Consider the following 18,692-nt stretch of genomic DNA (forward strand, 5'->3'; position numbering starts at 1 on the left):
CTGCGGGAGCCCTACGGGCTTTTGTGTGGCCTCCCGGGGCCTCTGTTTGCACTGGGCCAGGGGAGCCCTACGAGCTTTCATGCAGTCTCCCAGGGCCTCTGTGTGCACTGGGCGAGGGGGGCCCTACGGGCTTTCGCGCAGACTCCCGGGGCCTCCATGTGCACGGGGCCGGGGGGCCCCATGGGCTTTTGTGCAGCCTTCCACGGCCTCCTGGGTGCGAGTGCAGCCTTGCACTGGGCCGGGGGGGCCCTACTGGTTTTTGTGCGGCCTTCGGCCTCCGTTCGCACTGGCAATGCTGTGACCTACACCATTAGCAAATACTTCCTTCGATTTAGTCTGACCAACTTTGGTAACTGCCATGGTCACAGGGAGCTTCCCTTAGGTGTAAGGCTACCCTTTGCATCACGCAGGCGTTCCCCTGGGATCTGTTTCTGTCAGCAGGAAGGTATCACTGAACAGTTTATCCTTTTTGTCTCCTTTCACAGTGTTCATTATCTTCTGTTATGTCTGGAAGTCTGGGAGAATTTCGGCTACTCTCCTCCTCAGCTGGTTCTTCCTCTCCTCTCTCTCTCTTTCCTTTTTCATCAGTAATGGGTACTGCCTCCAAGCCTTGAATGTGTTCAGCATGCGCCTCCTTAAAGAAATGGCGGACACAAAGAACAAAGTGATAAGATTAAGTGCTCAGCGTGCCAGGTAATTAAAAGAGTTCTTCCATTTTGGGGGTGAGGAGAGCGGCCTCCTCTAAAATGCTTGTGGGAGTTGTCCTTTCTCTGCTAATCAGAGCTGTGGCATGTTATCCCTCTGTGTGCAGACTGCTTCATTAATACATCAATCATCCTAGGGAAAAGTAACACCTTGCCTTTTTCTATTGCTCTCCCGTGAGGATTTTTGCTCCTTCCTCCAGGAGGATTCATTAGCTTCTGTTTTAGTGTGCTGGAGATGAAAGATGTCTCAGCAGCTTTAGCCAAAACACCAGTGGAAAGAGCTTGCTTGACTGGTCCAGACAATCACAGACAGCTGGGTTCTGCTTCTTACCTGATTTTAGGCACCCCACTAGAGGTGCCTTGCCCTGGCTCCCTAAACGGGGGAACGAACAGCCCCTTCTAAAGAGCAATTTGCCACGTCAAGGTCTGATCTGCCTCCCAGTAGCACCAGTGGAAGAAGAAGAACACTGAGCGATTACGTTCCCACTGTGAAGTCCTATGCAGAATGAATCCCGTCTCCTCCTCCTCTGAATGCTCCTCGACTCCTCCAGTTTGATGGTGGTGTGTTGGGTTGAATCGTGTACTGGTTTGATCTTACTGATTCAGCCAGCTAGAGCAGCTTCACTACACTGTGTCACAGGTGGATTTCTTTTAGTTCCTCCTCCAAGATGATCTTGCCTGGGAAAGGCACTCAGAGAGCGTACACATAACTGCAGGAGCTGATGTGCATTTGTTAAGTTAGGTAGGTGAATGGGATTCGATTCTGTTTTCTGTTGACCTTTTGATAATTGTTTTTCCTTCTGTTAAAATGCATAGCTAATCCTGTGTGACAATGAGTGAACTAGGTGTGTTCAAATCTGGTCATGACCCATAGAATTATGTGCTGTACTGCTTGGTGCAAGTAGGCTGGTGATGACAGAAACAGGAAGTTTCCCTAAGCAGAGTTTCTAGCTGGTCAGCTTTAGATTTGCAAACTGAGTCATCCACTGTGGACAAAACAGCGCAGTGTAATTCCTGCACAATTATTTGGCTTTTTGTAATTACACTTAAAGGTTTTCCTAAAGCAGCTCTTAGCAGAAGCTGCATGCCTAAATCTGCTGATCAGCTTAGAAAGTTTCAGCCATTTATTCCCTTTCATTGTATTTTCTTTCATCAAATGTAAAAGTCTTGTGAAGGGTAAGGACTAAACTTTCTTTTCCAGGCTGCACGAAAATTCTCACCATATACATCTGCTGGTGTTTTCTGTGCATGTCTTGGAAGCAAAATATGAGTAGTAGGGGACAGTGATTCACATGTTCTTGGGGAGCAGATCATTGCTCCGTGAAAAGCACAATCTCTGAAATATTTTATAGGGTATATTAAACCCAGGGAAAAAGAACCACTGGCAAGGGAAGGTACTTACTTGTTATTGTGTTCAGCAGCAGTCTTCAGCTTCTCCCATAATGCACTTTTTTCCTCCATGATCAAATCAAACCATGCCCAGAAGTGCTGCTTCTTGAGGAAGGCTGCATGGAGAATGCTCGCTCTCTCTGCCACTGCAGAAAGATAATCCTTGTACTAGGGAATAAGGACAGAGGAGATGGTGAGAACAGCTTCCTTATCCCAGGCCCCAGCTCAACAGCAGAGTGTTGAGAAAATGACAGTGAAGGGTAATGGGACAAGAGTGGAAGATAATCAGCAAGGAGCAGAATGAGGAAAGGTGGCAGTGGCCCTGGGTGGAAGGCAATGGCGGAGAGGTGAAAGAAGGTCTCTGAAGAAGGGGACGGAGGGGCTGGGCAAGGGGCAGGCTTGTCAAGGGGGGCTGTGGGGAGGACGCAGCGTAACTGCAGCTGGTGGGTTTTGTAGCACTGCCACCATTTGGTGCGGGCAAACCTTCAGCCAGTTCCTGAAGCCCATCCTGAGTAAGGAGAGGGAATAGAAGTCCTCAGCCCGGGACACCTTCTCCATGAGGCCCTGCTGGATGTGCTGGAGCCAAGCCATCAGGCACTTCCGCTGCAGGCCCAAGACGTGGTGCCTTCGTGCAACCTGGGCAAAGGGGGCAGATAAGGCAGCTGCATCAGTGACTCTAAGCCCCAGTTACATAAAACTGGACATGGTGAAAAATTATCTCAGTTTTGGGGGCCTTAAAATGCAAGCATCTGACAGCTGGAGTGACTTCTGGGTAGTTTCCACAAAAGGGGCACAGCACATAGAACAAGACTCATCTCTCTGTCATGTCTGTGCATATCCCCAGCAGCAACGCTGGTCACTGCTAGATAGTGTCCACTTGAAATACACAGCTCAACCTGTTGTGAAAGGAGCAGCAACTCCTAATAGGAGCTACCATCCCAGCCTTGTCCATAGTGCAGATCAGCAGGATGGACTTAAGGAGCAGCTGGTATCCCTCCATGTCTTCCAGCCTGAGGAACTGTACATTTGGTTGAACATTTTAGGTAGCTTCAGCCCTACTGACTGAAATGGGAGCTTGCCAGCTCAGCTGTGGGCTTTGGCTAAATCTCCAGAACTTGGCTGAGTGTTGTGATTCTACCTGTAATAAATAAGACTGCCAACGTAGTCATGTAGGGAAACATTTTGTTAGCTGTATTTATGCACTGCGTTCTCAGAATCTACTGCTTGCTCTTCTGCACTGAAAGCATGATCACATTGGAACAACTTGGGATTACTGTCTTTGGGACAGTGCCAACACTGCTCCAGGAGGGATGCCAGGGAGGGAAAAGCTCTTGGGATGGTCCAGGGCTAACTGTCAGGGCTAACTATGCTGTAACTATGTGGCTTTGCAGTATCTTGCTGATTACTTTTGCTGTAGTGCAAGAGACCACTCACATCATTTAACTTCAAACATTTTTTTTGACAAAAAAAAAGACTCAACTAAATCCCAGTGTTTTACTAGCACCAAGGCAGATGGTTCTGTGAACAGGTGGAGACAATTTCTTCTCTATAGCTTAAAATTCATTCCCTTATGTCCTTTGCTTTATCTTTAAGCAGCTATAAATGGGGATAACACTGTTGTGTTTTTGACCTTCCCTGATTACCATCAGATGGACTAATTTAAAGAACTAACATAGGACAGGGTATGCAGAGTGGACTTTTGCTTTTTCCATCTTTCCCTGGCTTTAGAGCCTATTAACTTTTGTTCTAACTGCCGCATCCCTTCTCCTTCCTCCTGTGGCACCAATCCTCTCCTTTTTCCTCATTACTTACCACCAGGTTTTCCTTGGCTTCCTCCCTCAGCCTCTTCCATGGCAACAATCCCAATTTTCTCAGCAGCACCTTCTCATAATGTTCTCTTGCCTTTGTCTGGAGCTGCTGCTCCTTCGCCAGCCTTCTCTGCTTCTCCGCTTCTTTCTATAATACAATGAGCAGTAGTTTTAATTCACTCTGGATAAAGTAATGTCAGTCAGTGTTAACCACAGGTAAGTTGTCATACTGGAGCTGGTGGTCCTGATGTGACAGGACCTATAAGCTGGAGGAAGGCAGACTTCTGTGTTTGTTTTTAACTGAATTAAAGATCTGTACCAAGAAAACAACGGAGTTTAAGCATGGCCACTTACTCCAGCCTAAGCAGCAGGGAGGGATGTATTATGTATCTGTATGATACTACTTTTGACTGCGCCTCAGCAATGAAGGTCAAAAGTCCTAAAAATCCATTTAAGTAGAACAGCAGTTGTAGGTGAAAGCCCTGTAGAATTTGAAGTGAATGCTATTTGTGTTATCAGAACAGGTCATTTCCAAGTAGTAAGAATGAAGCAGGGCTCGTCCTAGGCTGCTAGATACTGCTAGTTACCCAGCATGGAAAAGTTACCCATATTTTTCAAGTGGAAAGTTGCCTTTTCATACATCTTTGTAAGTCTTGTTTAAACCATGTGTGACTGCAGGGATACATATGTGGAAGGAGTAATCCAAGAGAGACAAGCCAGCCATGCTGCCACTGCGGGAGCTTATGACACCCACCCCTTGGCAGAGGATTTCCAGCAGCTGGCACCTGTTTATAAGGCAGAGATAGTACATGCTCCATGGCCTGTTCAGCTCACAGCCTTTCTATTAAGATGGCCCAAAAAGAGGAAGGTGGTGGGTTCACATAGCTGTGCCGTGGTATGAAATGCTGAAACCATCAGCTCCCATCACACCAGCTGCTGAGTGAGCACTGGTGGGTAGTGACTCTGTGTTGCTATTCCTGCTAATGTGGGGGAGACGGATGAAGTGTTTGCTCACCAGCTTCTGCTGCCGCCTCTCCTCTCGTCTTCTCTCCTGCTGCGCTGCCTTTTCCTCAGCCTCCTTCCTCTGGCGTGCTTCCTCCTTAGCCTTCAGCTGGGCCTTCAAGAAGAAAATGGATTGAAGTAGAATTTAATGCAGAGTATGTAGCCTTCTGAGGAACACAGACTTCTTAAGCTATCCCAGACAAGTGATATTCCTCTTGGTCTGGAACTTCAGAAGGAAGCAGACACTAGGTCGAACACTAGGTTTGATTTGTGTTGGACTTTCAATGAACTATGGAAGGGGGAGGAAGCGCCGTGCCATCTACACGTGGCCATCTTTCTTTGCCCTAAGTTATAATGTTTGGCCACTTTTTTCCTGAAAATGTAAATGGTGCTCTAAGTTAGTTACTGATAATTTAATTGCTGAAGCCTGTACTTAACCCTTTGAATATGTCCGTGGAATGTGAAGTTTTACTGCTACAAGACAGGCAGCATTACAGGTGCTCAAACATTGTATTTTTCCCCAAGCACTGAAGATCACAATTGTTTTACCTTACCAATGCTCATACTTGGCACACTGTCTTTTTCTGAATATTTACCTATTCCCACATTCATTTTGCAAAGCTCCAGCTCTTATTGCATGCATCAGAGGCTTGAAAAAACACACTACAATTCATGATTTCTATGCCTGTTTTCTATTCTCTCAAACTGGAAGTTAAAGAAACCTAGCTTCCTGCTTGCATGCCCACCCTGTGGTTAAAATGTTCTTTAAAGCTTGTTTCAGCCTTCAACCTAGACAAAGGCATCCCTCTTGCTTAGAGAAAGATGGAATATTGGTTGTTTTAGGACCTCAGTTCTGAGTTTTCTAATCTTACTGCAACTCTTATCAATATGTCAGTGATCAATGCATTCATCTAAGCTTTGAAGGCTCCTCTGTTGGATGTATGTCACAGAATAAAGTATATTAACTACGTAAATATTGTCAGTGTCTTTCACTGTTGGCAGAGCTTTGCTATAACCTAAAATGTAGGATTTTCTGCTAGGTCAGACTGTATATCCTCAAGCTGCACATCCTGATGTGACTGAACAGGAAAGATAAGGGATGGGAAAACCCACCATCTGTCAAGTTCAGTCAAGTGAATCTTTGCCTGCTCTTTCACTCTTGCCATCCTTGGCAAAGACGGTCATGGTCAGGAGGTAGGTGGAAGAGAGGCAGTGGAGGTGGTGGATGGTAAGGGAGGCTACTTCCAGAGTTTCTTGGGAAGGAAAGAACAGCAAGTATCTGCTTGTGGTATGGTAAGGCTACTTGTACGCAAATGCAGGGATAACTTCAGGGCTTGTTTACATATGTTCTTGTTTAAATGTCTGCTTTCTTAAGCCATAAAAACATTATTTTTTTATAAAGGTCCTCTTTCCAGGCCCTGATGCTATAGAGTTTAAGCAGCATTTCTTCCAACTGGAGTGATGGGAAAGAGACTGCATCATTTTCCCCCTTTCTTTCCTTACCAGTTTTTCTTCCTCTCTCTGTTGTTTGGCCTCTTTCAGTCTCCTCCTCCGTTCTGCCCGCTGAATTGCTCTCTCCTCCATAGCTAGAAAAACAGAAACAAGAAGATTAGGCTTAGTGGAAACTCACTGTAGGATAATGACAGAAGTTAGATGGACAGGAAGGATGACTTCTTTTCTCCCCTACCATGTCTCCTGTTGGTCTGTAGAGGCTAACACGCAAGGACTCCATTTCTGCCAGCTTTTATGCTGGCAGTGCTACAAGAAAAAATATTCATAAAGATTGAGGGCTGCTCTACTTAGATTCACTTCCCCCTCCCTCACTGATAGTCACAGCCATGGGGCTGGACTATGAAGAAGCTGTTTCCAGAGCTTTGTATCCTGCCTTCCCTGTCCACATGCCGAGGCTCACAGCCTCTGATTTAGCACTAACTGCAGTGAGCTTTCCAAGACCTTCAGTAAGTGCCACTGCTTATTTACAGAGGAACATCATGGTAGAAAATGCCCCTGCCACAGTGACACACAAGCACTTGGTCTCAAGAGTGAGAAGCTACTGCTTCTGAACGCTTCTTTGGGGAGAAAGCTGTACTGCAGCAATCTTGCTGGCTGTCAGCAAGACAGTGTACGGTGCTGACATGACCTCCCAGACCATGCAGCGGAGCTGAGAACCTGTCCTCACTTGCCCTAAGCTCCAAATCAGGCACAGGCTGCAGCAACAGATGGTTAGGGAGTATGTCAGTGTTTTGACCACACTAAGTTTCTTCAGGTTCTTTTCTCACTTCTCCCAGAATCCTTTGCCAAGGGAAAGTCATCCAGTGATAATTTATTCACTGGGTTATCAAAACAAAAAAACAAAAAAGCACTTCAGAGCTCTGAAAACCTGCTTACCATCTCCAAAGCTATATTGAGTCCAGACAAGTCAAAGTGATAGATGGCTCAGATTAGGCCATTGCGGGAGCTGAACACTTCCAGTTCATATTAGTGTCCAGCTATCATGGCCAAAAAGCTTTGGTGAACCCAAGGCTGTTAAAATGTGAGCATGATCACGTTCCAGACTATTTCAGATAGACTACAACCACCCCTGGGTTGATAGGGGAGAACTTGACTTGGAGAGCCTGATCAGTATTGCATGCCTAATATGTGTGCAGCTCCAGGATGGCCAGAGAAGGGGGATATCCCACAGAAGGCAGGGACTGGGAACTTCTTTCCCAGCCTAGCTACTGTTGCCTCACGAAACCTGGGGCAGGCACTTAATTCCCTTTGAAATCTCAAAACTTCTGTCAAACTTGGGTAAAAATGACCAGCTGGCTGTACCATTGACTTGGATGTGCAATGAAGTGAGTAGGACTGATAGTAAAAAGCCCCTCACAGCTTGTTTCTAGAGTGACCAGACTATCTCGAGTGTTGTGAGTGACCACAGCCTCAGCATACTGATCATGGACCTGGGGGCTTGTGGTGCTCTAGGTTTTCTAAGTGCTTGTGCCCAGAAGCAGCTCACGCTCACTGCTGTGGTCAGGCTGTGCAGAATGAGGAGTTTTACTTGCATACTGTTATCATACCAGAAGGCTGAGGCCAAAAAAGAGTTTTCAGACAAGCTGTTGAGAGAATGGTCTGGAATGGTCTTCGCTACTTGGAATGATACCTTTCAATATGGGATGGGCTGGGGTCAGCTGGCTGGAGGGCCTTCTGCTTTGTGTCCCTGCCCCTGTGTTTTCTGCTCCTTGAGAAACAGGCAGGCTGTGAAAGAAAAGAGTAAAGAAACTCCTCAGTGAATGCAGTCAATGATGTCTCACACCTACTGCCTATGATTAAGAAAAAAGCTCTGTAGTTGCTGTTTTTCACTGTGCTGCAGTTTCATTATCGGGTCCTCATACACCTTTCCTCTGTCTGAAATGGGATTGGCAATGCACCCTTTAGAGAATTTAGCTCTTTTGTATTTTCTGATGAAATGAGAATGGTGTGATCTCTCTTTTTTCCCTAACTATATAAATCTCTGCTGCTCCTATGTGTAACACTCCAGTGTTGAAATTTCTAAGTGGATCTTTATGCTTCACGTAGTATCAAGCCATTGCAAACAAAGCAAAACAAAATAAAAAGAAAAGAGAGAGAAGGATGGAGAACAGTGGCCAGGCTGATATCAATCTTGAGACTAAATCACAAGCAAGAGCAACGACTGGTACCACTAATGTAACTGAGGTGTCCCTGAGAGCTTCTCCTGCAAATTCTGGCTCAACTTGAATAGGAACAACACATTATGACTAACTGAGTTTGCCTGACCAAGGGCTTGTACCTCAGAGGGGTTGTATTCTTGCAGCTGGACTGTCCTTTCTTCTTTGCATTTTCCTCCCTAGGTTGTGAGACAGGGCTGTTAAGTGCTAGGGTGACAGCTGTGGCTTGTGCTGCCTCCTCTTTAGCTCTGTTCAGTCTCTGATTTTCCTGCAGTTCAAGGATCAGCTCTTGCTGTTCCTGAAGCTGCTGCCTCTGCTTCTTGATCAGCTGTTGCTGGAAGGCATGACGGTACTTGAAGCAACCACCATAAGCAGGGGCTGTTTTGGGGCTGAGTGCCTGAAATTGCTGTGGGAGAGCAGCTATGGGATTCCTGCTTGCAGCTAGGTCCTGGGCACTCAGGGTTGCATGTTTTGGGGTAATCTGCCAGGCAACCCGGGACTTTCTGTAGGAACGATGATGTGGTGTGTGAGAAGCATCCCAACCGCAGTGGTCTCTGGCATGGTCAGGCTCTTCTTGTATGAGGCAGGTTTCAGTTGCCTGGGGGAAAAAAAAAAAAAAAAAAAAAAAAAAAAAAGGGAAAGAAAAAAAAGGAGAGAGACGTGTCTGTGGGTGCCATCAAAATTTCCTTGGGAGGAAGAAATCCTGATCAGGCCCGAGAGCTCTGGCAGGAAAATGGTCTGGCTATTTTGTTAGGGAGAGCAGCTCAGGACAACTTATTTCACAGCGGTTAGCTCATCTCTCAAGGGTTAGCACACACTGTTTTCAACCAGGTTGTCCCTAGTAAGCACTTGGGCTAAAAGTAAAGGAGAAAAATAGTTGCTAAAAAATGAAAAATGTCAATTTAAGGAAGCAACCTCTGATTCTCCTACTTTCTTGTGATGTGCATTACTGTGAAACAACCAGGGAGAGCTTATTTCTCCCCTGCACTTAAAAGCCAGAATGCTGCATTGACATGACAAAATCTCTTGTCATGCAGGCAAGTGTTACTCTTTCTCAGATTAGGCAGGTATCAAAGATCTAACTGTAATGTCTCAGCAAAAGTGATGGGGGGGTGGGAACTTCATTGTGGCTCATAGTACATGAAGGCTTTTCTTTGGCAGCAGTAGAGTTTATTTTAGAACTACCATCCTTCATGTACCCCTCCAATCTTTAAAGACCTCCCTCCTCAACAGTTGCAGGTGGATGTCTGGGGCTCCCCCAGGCAGGTCTTTCTCTGGGCAATGCTCTCTTTGTTTGGGTGTGCCAAAACACTTAATTCACAGGGTGGTGATGTAGCCAATATGAAGGGAGATCTCATTAGAGAAAACTCCAGGGAAAATATTTACCTTATGCTGCAAAGGTTGATTCTGACACATTTTTGCTGTCCCAGCCTTGCTAACCTCTGGTGGCCTGTCCTGAGCACTCTTCCCCAGTGACACTGCCTCCAGAAGCTGCTCCATCTTTCTCTTTGTCTCTCCTCTCCTGATCTGCAGCTCTCGTTTTTCTGCCTCTCCTTGGCTCCAGCGCTGCCACGCCAGAAAGCAGGATTGCAAAAGCCGCTGTTGGTTATGTGCCACAGACAGTTGTTTCTTCCTGAAAGAGAAAGCACTTGGGTTATGATAGGAGCAAGATTCCTGCCCAGGCCTGCCTGAAATGATCAGAGTAGAGCAGTCTGGGCCATGCCACGAGGCCCTATAATTTCCCAAGTCTTTGTGTTGCTTGATTCGGAAGGCCCTCCAAAGCTGCATGGTGTTTCTGCATGAAGGAGTGCGAGGGCAGAGAAGATACTCATTACTTTGAAATAAGTTTTTCTACTTCACATTTTATATTTTCCTGTGTTATCGTTGGGCTGCAGGGCAGGTGTCAAAGGGGTATTCTGTTCCCTTGCCAGCTGTGCGAGGGGAAGGGGTAGTGCCTCCCCACACAGCCTCCCACACACCTGCAAAACCAAAATTTTCTACTGTGTTTGGAGAATTCAGCCAGCAGACTCTGATGAAAGGCTCTGGTCAATAAAATCTCCACTATAATCTCCACTATAAAGCTGCTGGAATAGGCAATAAAGCTACTCATTAAGAATAAGTACCCTTATAGTTCCTGGGGTCCAGAGCAACCCAGGATACAATGTTCAGGAAAGATACCTAAAGAGAGTGAGCGATGCAGGTTTGTTGGAAGGTACTCAAACTCCTTTTACCTGTCTCTGTCAGACTGCAGGCAACATAGCAATTTGGTCAAAAAGCTACAGCTTTCCTCGTGCTGAACAGCTGGAAAGGCCCTTTTGTGTCCCTCTGGGGACTGTCTGAAGAATGCCAGAGTCTAGGGTCAACCTGCCTGTTTTGATCTTGGAGATGAACTTCTAATTGCTGTGTCTCCCGCTTCACTTTCTGGGCCCAGTTATAGTTCCTCCAGGCTCGCAGGGCCTTCAGCTGGCATTTCCAGTCAGCAAAGGCTCTGGCTTTTCCTGTTTTAATTCTCTGTTCCATAAAGTGTTTGAACCAAGCAGAGAAATGTCGTTGCAGGCACTGCAAGGGAGAGTTTGTTAAAACAAATTAAGCAAATTATAATCCATTGCATAAATGCTGATACTTTCTATTCTTCCCCTTTTCTGGCTTTCCTTCATGAGATTCTTTTTAGCATTCATGCTTTCCATAAGTACCCTTGAAAGTAAAGAAAAAAAAGCAGCTGGTGTATGTGACTTGTATGAAAAGCAGAAAGAGCAAAAAGACAATAATGCGACTCTACCTTTGAATTAAATGCACCAAGTGCAACAGAATAAAATGGGCAAGGGATATGGAAACAGCGTTTCCAGAAACAGAGGAAATGTCTCAAAATCCAGAAAATGTCTAAAATTCTACAGGTAAGGATGCTTCTGTGGAGAACGTTTCTCAAATATTTCCACAGACACTTGCTGTTTGTGGGTTTTTGTTTTTGTTTTTTCAACTTAGACAAAAATGAAGACATTCCTTAGCACTAATTTTTGACATGGCCTAAACTCACTCTTGCTTCATCAGGAAGCCAAAGCATTCCCCCATGTAATTAGAACCACTGCCTCTGAGAGTGATTTATATTGTACAGAAGAGCAATTTGCTATCTAATCTTCCCCATAATTCTAGCCTTGTCAGTGCAGACAGCGCTCATTTTGATCCTCCAAGTGGGTCAGATCACAGGACTCAGCTGTCCCCCTTTGTCATAATGCCTTGTATTAATTGCATTTCTCTCTGTCACAGAAATCTCCAAATGGAGAGTTACGAAAAGGACAAATGTCTATGTATTAGCTTACTTTTTTCTGCTTTAAGAAAATAATCGAAGTATCATTATGGCTTAGCTCAGCTAATCTGCTGTTTCTCACATTATGCCAGCCATAAATTGATGTGTGTTTTCATTTAGGCTTATCTCCTTTGCCTAGATTGTGCTGGCAAGAGATGCTATTCTGCTAAACAGTAGCCAAGCTCAAATCCAGTACACAGGCAGATGAATTGAGCCCCAGGGAGAAACTAGCATAAAAGCTATGGGATTCTTATACATGAAACATTCTAGATGTAAATAAGTAGACATTAATGATGGTAACTGCTCTATTAATTAAAAACGCTATGTAATGGCATTCATAGGTGCACAATGGGAAATTTATTCCCTGTGCTGAGCCTGCTCACATAAGATTATTCAGCACAAAAAGATCTCTCTTTAATTGCAGGTATTTGATACAACTATATTCTTAACTGAAAGTTGGTCCAGGCATCAGGAAGACAGCAGGATAGTCTCTCTTCCTTTTATAAACTCTCATGATGATAATATTGAGAAATATAAAGGAAAACATGGAAAATCCCTACATCTAGCTATCTATCTTGGTAAAAGAGAAAGTGTAGTTGATTTTAAACAGGAAGCATCTGTTCTACACAACCCCTTTTTAACTTATCAACCAATTAAGTCTCTCACTATAGGTTTTTTTTTTTTTTTTTTTTTTTTTTCCCCCACCAAACCAGGGAAATTAAATGGTTCCAACCTCTCCCTGGGGACACTGGAGATGGGGGCTCAGGACTTCTTGCTCCCAGTTTCACGACATACTTCTTTCCCTGCTCCTTTCCTGATATCAGGAGAAGTGTTTGGAAGAAATGAAAAAGATCTGATAACTAGGATTTTTTTAAAAAATCAATTCTGCAAACAGCAGCTGACAGAGATAGCTCAGAACCTCAGATAAAAGAGAATAATGCTCACTTTCCAGTTATCGGTGTGAATCCTGCTCAGCAGTTCCTGACTCCTCTGTTTTTCCTCTTCTTGCTCTTCTTTCTTTAGGTTCAGGGGCAGTAACGCAGTAATAGACACCTCCTGCACTGACAGCTTCTGACTTTTCTCTTGTCTTTTCTCTTCCCTAGAAGGTGGACAACATCGAGATCTAACATAGGAAAATGCCACAGTACAGATCTCAACCCTTTGTGAGCAATCCTAAGAGAATGACTTGCACATCTTAGAAAGATGCTAGTTATCTAAATCACCCATCTCGGAGAAGAGACCCATCATGATTGGGGTTTCAGCCATTCCGTGCAGTCCCAAGGCATTTCCAAAATATAGCAGCAGGAGGTAAATAATGAGATTTCAGAAAAGCTCTTGTGCAAGAAGATTTAAGTTTTCTGGGCTGCCCCCATAACTATATAGCATCCCTACAGGTCACATCTCTGCAGCAATCCAAACTCAGCAGAAGCAAAGGTCTTGTCTCTGCAAAATTCTCAGCCAAGGATTCTATTTTTTTTTTCTCCCTTAAGAGCAAAGGCCTGTTTTAAATGTTAAATTTCCACCACAGATGAGCTAGCATTTCACTTATTTACTTTTTTAAGTCTAGTGGCTTTTAAGCTGCTTTAGAAACTAGCAAGAGTTGTGGAACAGAGTGTGCAGCAGTGCATACACTGCTTTGCGAATTAGTGTGCATACTGGTCATGGCTGTGGGGAAGCTAACAGCAATTTTAACCCATTGTCCTACTAATCATGAACTTTGCCATTAAAGTTGGTAACAAAGGAATGGAAGATTCCAGGAGTTTTGAAGATACAGGACCAGAAAATGTTTCCTTTGGGAATGTTTCCACTGTTCTTGCATTTAGCCAGAGAAACTGATAAGAGAAGCTTTTCATATGTGCAATTCCATGCTGCCCTCTCCCTCTTACATTCTCCGTGCTTCTGCCATGGTGTGCCTCTTCTCGGCCATTTCCTTCCGCAGCTTCACCATCTCCCTCTGGATGGCATCCTCCTCCTTCTTAGCCTTTAGGGCCTTCCTCCTGTCTTCCTCCTGTGCTCGCTTCTTGGCCTCAAACAGAACAGATTTTTTAAGGGCCTGTTCTTGTCTCTGAAGCTCTAATGCCTTCTGATACTTCAGTCGATTTTCTTTCACCTGGAAGGAAAAAATCAGCAAAAGTCAAAGCAACCACTAAAGGCAGAAGTATTTGAGGTTGTGACCCACCCTTCACACAGGCAAGCAACTCTATCTATAGGTAGCGCTGACTGGACTGATTCTGTTCTCAGACTAGCAGAAAACTCCAAGAGAGTGGGATTAATCCAGCATTACCTGAGCATTCTGAGCAAACTCAGAAGCAAGGGCTGTAGTGGCTTTTCCTGTCTGTCTCCAGAAGGGAGGAAAATCTGAATAGATGTGATGAAAGTCCACAGTGCAAGCTGTTGCAAATGGCTTAAATATGTGTGAAAACAAGGCACATTTCTGCTAAATCTCCAAGGAGTATCCTTGCTAATTAGCCTCTCAGTCAGGGGTCACTGAGGCTGGCAGAGAATGTTAAGGACCTATCACTGAGTACTGCCTCTAATCCTATAATTCACTGTTTTTTCCTTTTCATTGTGCTCCCTTGCCTACACACCTGGTGGTGTCTGAGCTCCATGGTTAGCCGTGGATCTGCTGGTTTTTGTTTTTCCTTGATGTCTTCAATTCTCAGGTCTTCTGCTATCTCACAGTCTACTGCTTTACTCTGCAAAAGTTGCTGCAGGTACTCTTGGACAGAGGAACTTTCCAGTTGCTGTTCCAGAGAGCTGCACAAGTCTGAAATGAGGAATGCAGATCACATAAGCTAGTCTGAAATGAACAGAGCCCTCTCCTGCAGATCACAAAGCCTAACATGATTAGAGGGATCACTTTTCACAACTGTGAATGTGCTTCTGATGAAAGTGGACATATTGACAGCATTCCATTTATTCTCAAAGACTCAATCAGGCTCCCATTGAACACGCTGGAGCAATAGCAATGTTTTGTCCATTTCCATCACCTTGCTTCTGAGCATCTCGAACTACTAAATTTGACAGGCTTCACAAATCCCGAAGAGCAAAGGAAACAAAATCTCTCGTACAATGGGAGACATCAAATGTTTATGAGGTACATTCATGCAGCCCTACAACAAACTGATGAAAGAAAAAAAGCTGGGAAGAAATCTTCACCTCTAACCTTGATCCCACCTGAGCTCACTGCCCTGGACACGGAGCAGCTCATACTTCAGGCATGAGGCCAGGCTCCCTCCCGCAGTGCGAGCCATGAGGTGCCTGGCTGTGCTCTCACCATCAAACCGCTGGTACTTGAGAAGGGCTGCGGAAGGCCCCTCTGGGAGGACAGATCCAACTTCCTCTTCATCGCTCAGCTCCACTTGTAGTTTGGACTTCATCCAGGTTCTGAGCAGCTCTTGAGCTACCATGAAGAAAAAGAGTGATGATTTTACTTGCCTTAAAAATATATGAGTAAGTTTACACTAGCAAGAATCCCTTACTGGGACAGTGAGAAGACTGTAGAATCAAAGAATCATAGAATGCTTAAGGTTGGAAGGGACCTCTAGAGGTCATCTAGTCCAACCCCCTGCACATGCAGGGTCACCTAGAGCACATGGCACAGGACTGCGTCCAAGCGAGTTTTGAAGATCTCCAGAGAAGGAGACTCCACAACCTCTCTGGGCAGCCTGTTCCAGTGCTCTGTCACCCTCACTGTTAAGAAATTTTGCCTTAAGTTCCTGTGGAACTTTTGATGCCTCAGTTTCTGGCTGTTTCCTCTAGTTCTGTCAGTGGCCACCAGCGAAAAGAGGCCAGCACCATCCTCCTCACTGCCTCCCTTGAGGTACTTATAGTCACTGATTAGGTCCCCTCTCAGCCTTCTCTTCTCCAGACTGAACAGGCCCAGCTCCCTCAGCCTCTCCTCATAGGGCAGATGTCCCCTGATCATCCTTGTGGCCCTGCGCTGGACTCTCTCCAGCAGCTCCACATCCCTCTTGTCCTGTGGAGCCCAGAACTGGACACAATACTCCAGATGCGGCCTCACCAGGGCTGAGTAGAGGGGCAGGATCACCTCCCTCGACCTGCTGGAGACGCTCTTCTTAATGCACCCCAGGATCCCATTGGCCTTCTTGGCTATGAGGGCAACTGCTGCCTCATGGTCAACTTGTTGTCCACCATGACACCCAAGTCTTTCTCTGCAGAGCTGCCCTCCAGAAGGTTGGTCCCCAGCCTTGCCTGAAATTACTGAAACATGATCTACAACAGAAAACTGAATAGATCTAACAATTCTGTTTTCATCTTCTTGATCTATTAAAATGAAAACAGGAAGAGACGATGGCAAACTTCTTCCCTTTCACATAGGAAAAATGAAGTCTTCTCCACAACCTTTTCCTATGACATTCTCCAGACATTAAGATCACACGTGTGACTTTAACAACATTTATCAAGGAGATGGAATACACATGAGGTAATCCATAACTCAGATACCTTTCAAATGTTTGCCCTCTACACTTGCAGACCCTTAGATGTTTTCCATGTGTATGGCCAAGGTTGCCATATGTTAAATACAACAAGGATCAGTGTTTGGACAAATGGTTGCTTCACGTGTACAGTCCAACTTCTGCAGTATAACCGCTTCAACAATAACCAACAAGTCTAAAGTAAAGTTGCAAGTCAAGTTGCAAGCTTAAGTAGAGACAAAATTAGGGCTGTAAGTACAGGAATGCACGTATGGTACATTTGCTACCCTCAGTGAACTCAAAAGCCTGACAAACAAGCTGGGTATAAATTCTTTGCCAAAAACATTGCCAAAACAATGCTGAGGTACTGACACTCTAGACGGGGGAATACTAGCACCGAAGGGCAGAATAAAGAAACACAAGGAAAGCAAGGAACTATTCTGCTAGTGACAGAGAGCTGACTCCTTTTGAGACGCAAGGTGTAGTGCATTCAGACAGTGCAGGGCAAGCAAGTAATAAGGGTAAGTGAAAAAGCTGACACATGTATTTGAATGGATGTTCTTAAGTGACATCATCTTTTCTGTAAGACTCACTTTTTAGTATTGAAAATACAGTTAATTCATAGTTTTGAAAATCCTACCTCTTCACACTCTTTTGCACTACTATTCTAGCATTTATGGGAGATCCTATCTCTGCAGTCTCTATTTACCACAGTTTTATTTTCAGATCACAGGAAAGCACTTGTGGCTGCAGACTTGTGGCTGCAAAGGGCATATTTACTTAATTAGAAAAATGTTGTGGAGGAATCAAAGCAAAAACACACAATTATCCATAAATGTGCAAGTTACATGAGCTATTTTATTTTCACATGCTGACCTTCTATCAAAAATATATTACACTATTTCATCCGGTTTGCTTTAGCCTAGTAACTTGTATTTGACCTTAGACTTTATCCTCATTTTTTATCCTTGTCTTGGGCTGAAATCTCCAGGAGATAGAGTACATCCTTCTCTTTAGTAATTTAATTAAATTCTACCTTGAACTCCAGCAATTGATTCTTTTTATGCCTGTTTCTATTAGGTGAAAGGTTCCAATCTGTCTTACTGAAAACAGTTTCTTTTAGTCTGAAGCTTTGTAATAGGCTGATCAGACCAGATCCCGAAAGATGGATCAATAAATGTTCCTTCAAACACCTTGTAGCAAACAGTTTTTATGCTCACCTTCCTCATAGGCCTCATCATGATCTTGCAGCTGCTCCATGCTTTCCAGATTACTCACCGAACCACGCAGCCTTTGTAGGTAACTTGGTTTTTGGATGGAAAAAGCTTCAGAGACTGCATATTCAGAGGCCTGCTCCACTCTCTTTAAATTAAGGAAAATAATTTTAAGGGGTGATATATATTTATCTTCAAACCTCCTGTATCCAGGTTTGTCCTCAAGAGATACCAAACATCAAAGGGAACTTAACCCAAAACAGTATCATTCTTTGGAAACACATTTCAGCTATTGCTCTTAAGGGAAATTTGACTTAGAAACGTTTAAGTAATAAGCATCCATTTGGCAGTTAGTGCCAAACTAGAGTGACCATACTTCAGCAGAACTCCCCTTGGTGACAAGGTGTTCTGGGAGGCTGGGTGAGGAGGCAGACACACTCCTACTACAGGACACAGGGTAAGTTCACCACCAAATCCTTTATCCTTGCTTTTAGGTGATTACAGATCCAGGAGAAGATGCTTTAGGGGAGGTGTCTCACGTTGCATATGACCTGCAGCACTGCTCACCAGAAAGCTTTACCTCTTACCACGAGTTACACGCAGGATGTTTAACTTGGGGGTGAGTTACTGTAAACACTACGTCACCTTGATCCAGTGCTCCACATTGCCAGAGCCAAATTTTGGCTGCAAACGAGATTAAAAAGAGAGAAAAAAGAGGCGTCTAAGGCACCGACAACGCCGAGCTTGCGGCCGTTGCTGCAGCGCCGCCTGCTGTTGCAATTGAAACCCAACGGCCGGTGCGCGAGGAGCGGGGCAAGCACGGCGCACGCGCAGCCCGTGCCCACGTCCAGGCCCCGCCGGCGCGGGCGCGCCCTGATTGGGCAGTGGCGTGGGGGGCCGGTGGCCGTCCTCCCCCCCCCGTCCCGCCCCGCGCTTTCCGGGCGCTCGTTACCGTCGCGGTGGCGGCCGTGAGGCGCCGCCAGCGGAACAAGTGCGGCTGGGACCCCGGTACGGACATGGCCGCACCCACAGTGCCCCGCGCTGTTTCACCATGGCGACGGCGTCGCGTGCCAATGGCGTGGCGGGAGCTGATTGGGGCTGTGGCGGGCGCTGTTACGGGCCGCGGGAAGGGCCGCGCAGCGGCGGCGGCGTGGGACGGAGAAG

The 18,692-nt window shown here is 45.4% G+C and overlaps 1 protein-coding gene across 1 annotated transcript; it reads right to left on the reverse strand.

The window, feature by feature from the left end:
• Positions 1–339: 339 nt before the first annotated feature.
• Positions 340–18,546, reverse strand: CCDC191 (coiled-coil domain containing 191). The gene is made up of 17 exons (XM_088534537.1): positions 18,481–18,546; positions 18,174–18,212; positions 17,535–17,676; positions 15,153–15,278; positions 14,464–14,642; positions 13,762–13,985; positions 12,821–12,974; positions 10,936–11,130; positions 9,958–10,200; positions 8,694–9,169; positions 8,046–8,140; positions 6,407–6,489; positions 4,917–5,018; positions 3,906–4,049; positions 2,577–2,729; positions 2,107–2,261; positions 340–634 (listed from the first exon to the last, which is right to left on the reverse strand). The coding sequence occupies exons 1-17, from the start codon at positions 18,544–18,546 to the stop codon at positions 502–504; spliced, it is 2,709 nt and encodes a 902-aa protein (XP_088390663.1). The 3' UTR covers positions 340–501.
• Between the last annotated feature and the right edge of the window lie 146 nt (positions 18,547–18,692).

This window comes from Tinamus guttatus, unplaced genomic scaffold, assembly GCF_059628265.1.
Source record: "Tinamus guttatus ecotype Peru unplaced genomic scaffold, ASM5962826v1 Tinamus_guttatus_pri_ptg000035l, whole genome shotgun sequence".
Classification (NCBI taxonomy): Eukaryota; Metazoa; Chordata; class Aves; order Tinamiformes; family Tinamidae; genus Tinamus; species Tinamus guttatus.

Excerpts from the sequence above, each read along its gene's own strand:
- CCDC191 (XM_088534537.1), bottom strand. The coding sequence starts at position 18,546 with ATGTCCGTACCGGGGTCCCAGCCGCACTTGTTCCGCTGGCGGCGCCTC. Across the intron at positions 9,170-9,957 it reads ATCAACCTTTGCAGCATAAG|GCAACTGAAACCTGCCTCAT; the intron begins GTAAATATTTTC and ends TTTTTCCCCCAG. Across the intron at positions 6,490-8,045 it reads AGCCCATCCCATATTGAAAG|CTATGGAGGAGAGAGCAATT; the intron begins GTATCATTCCAA and ends CTGTTTTTCTAG.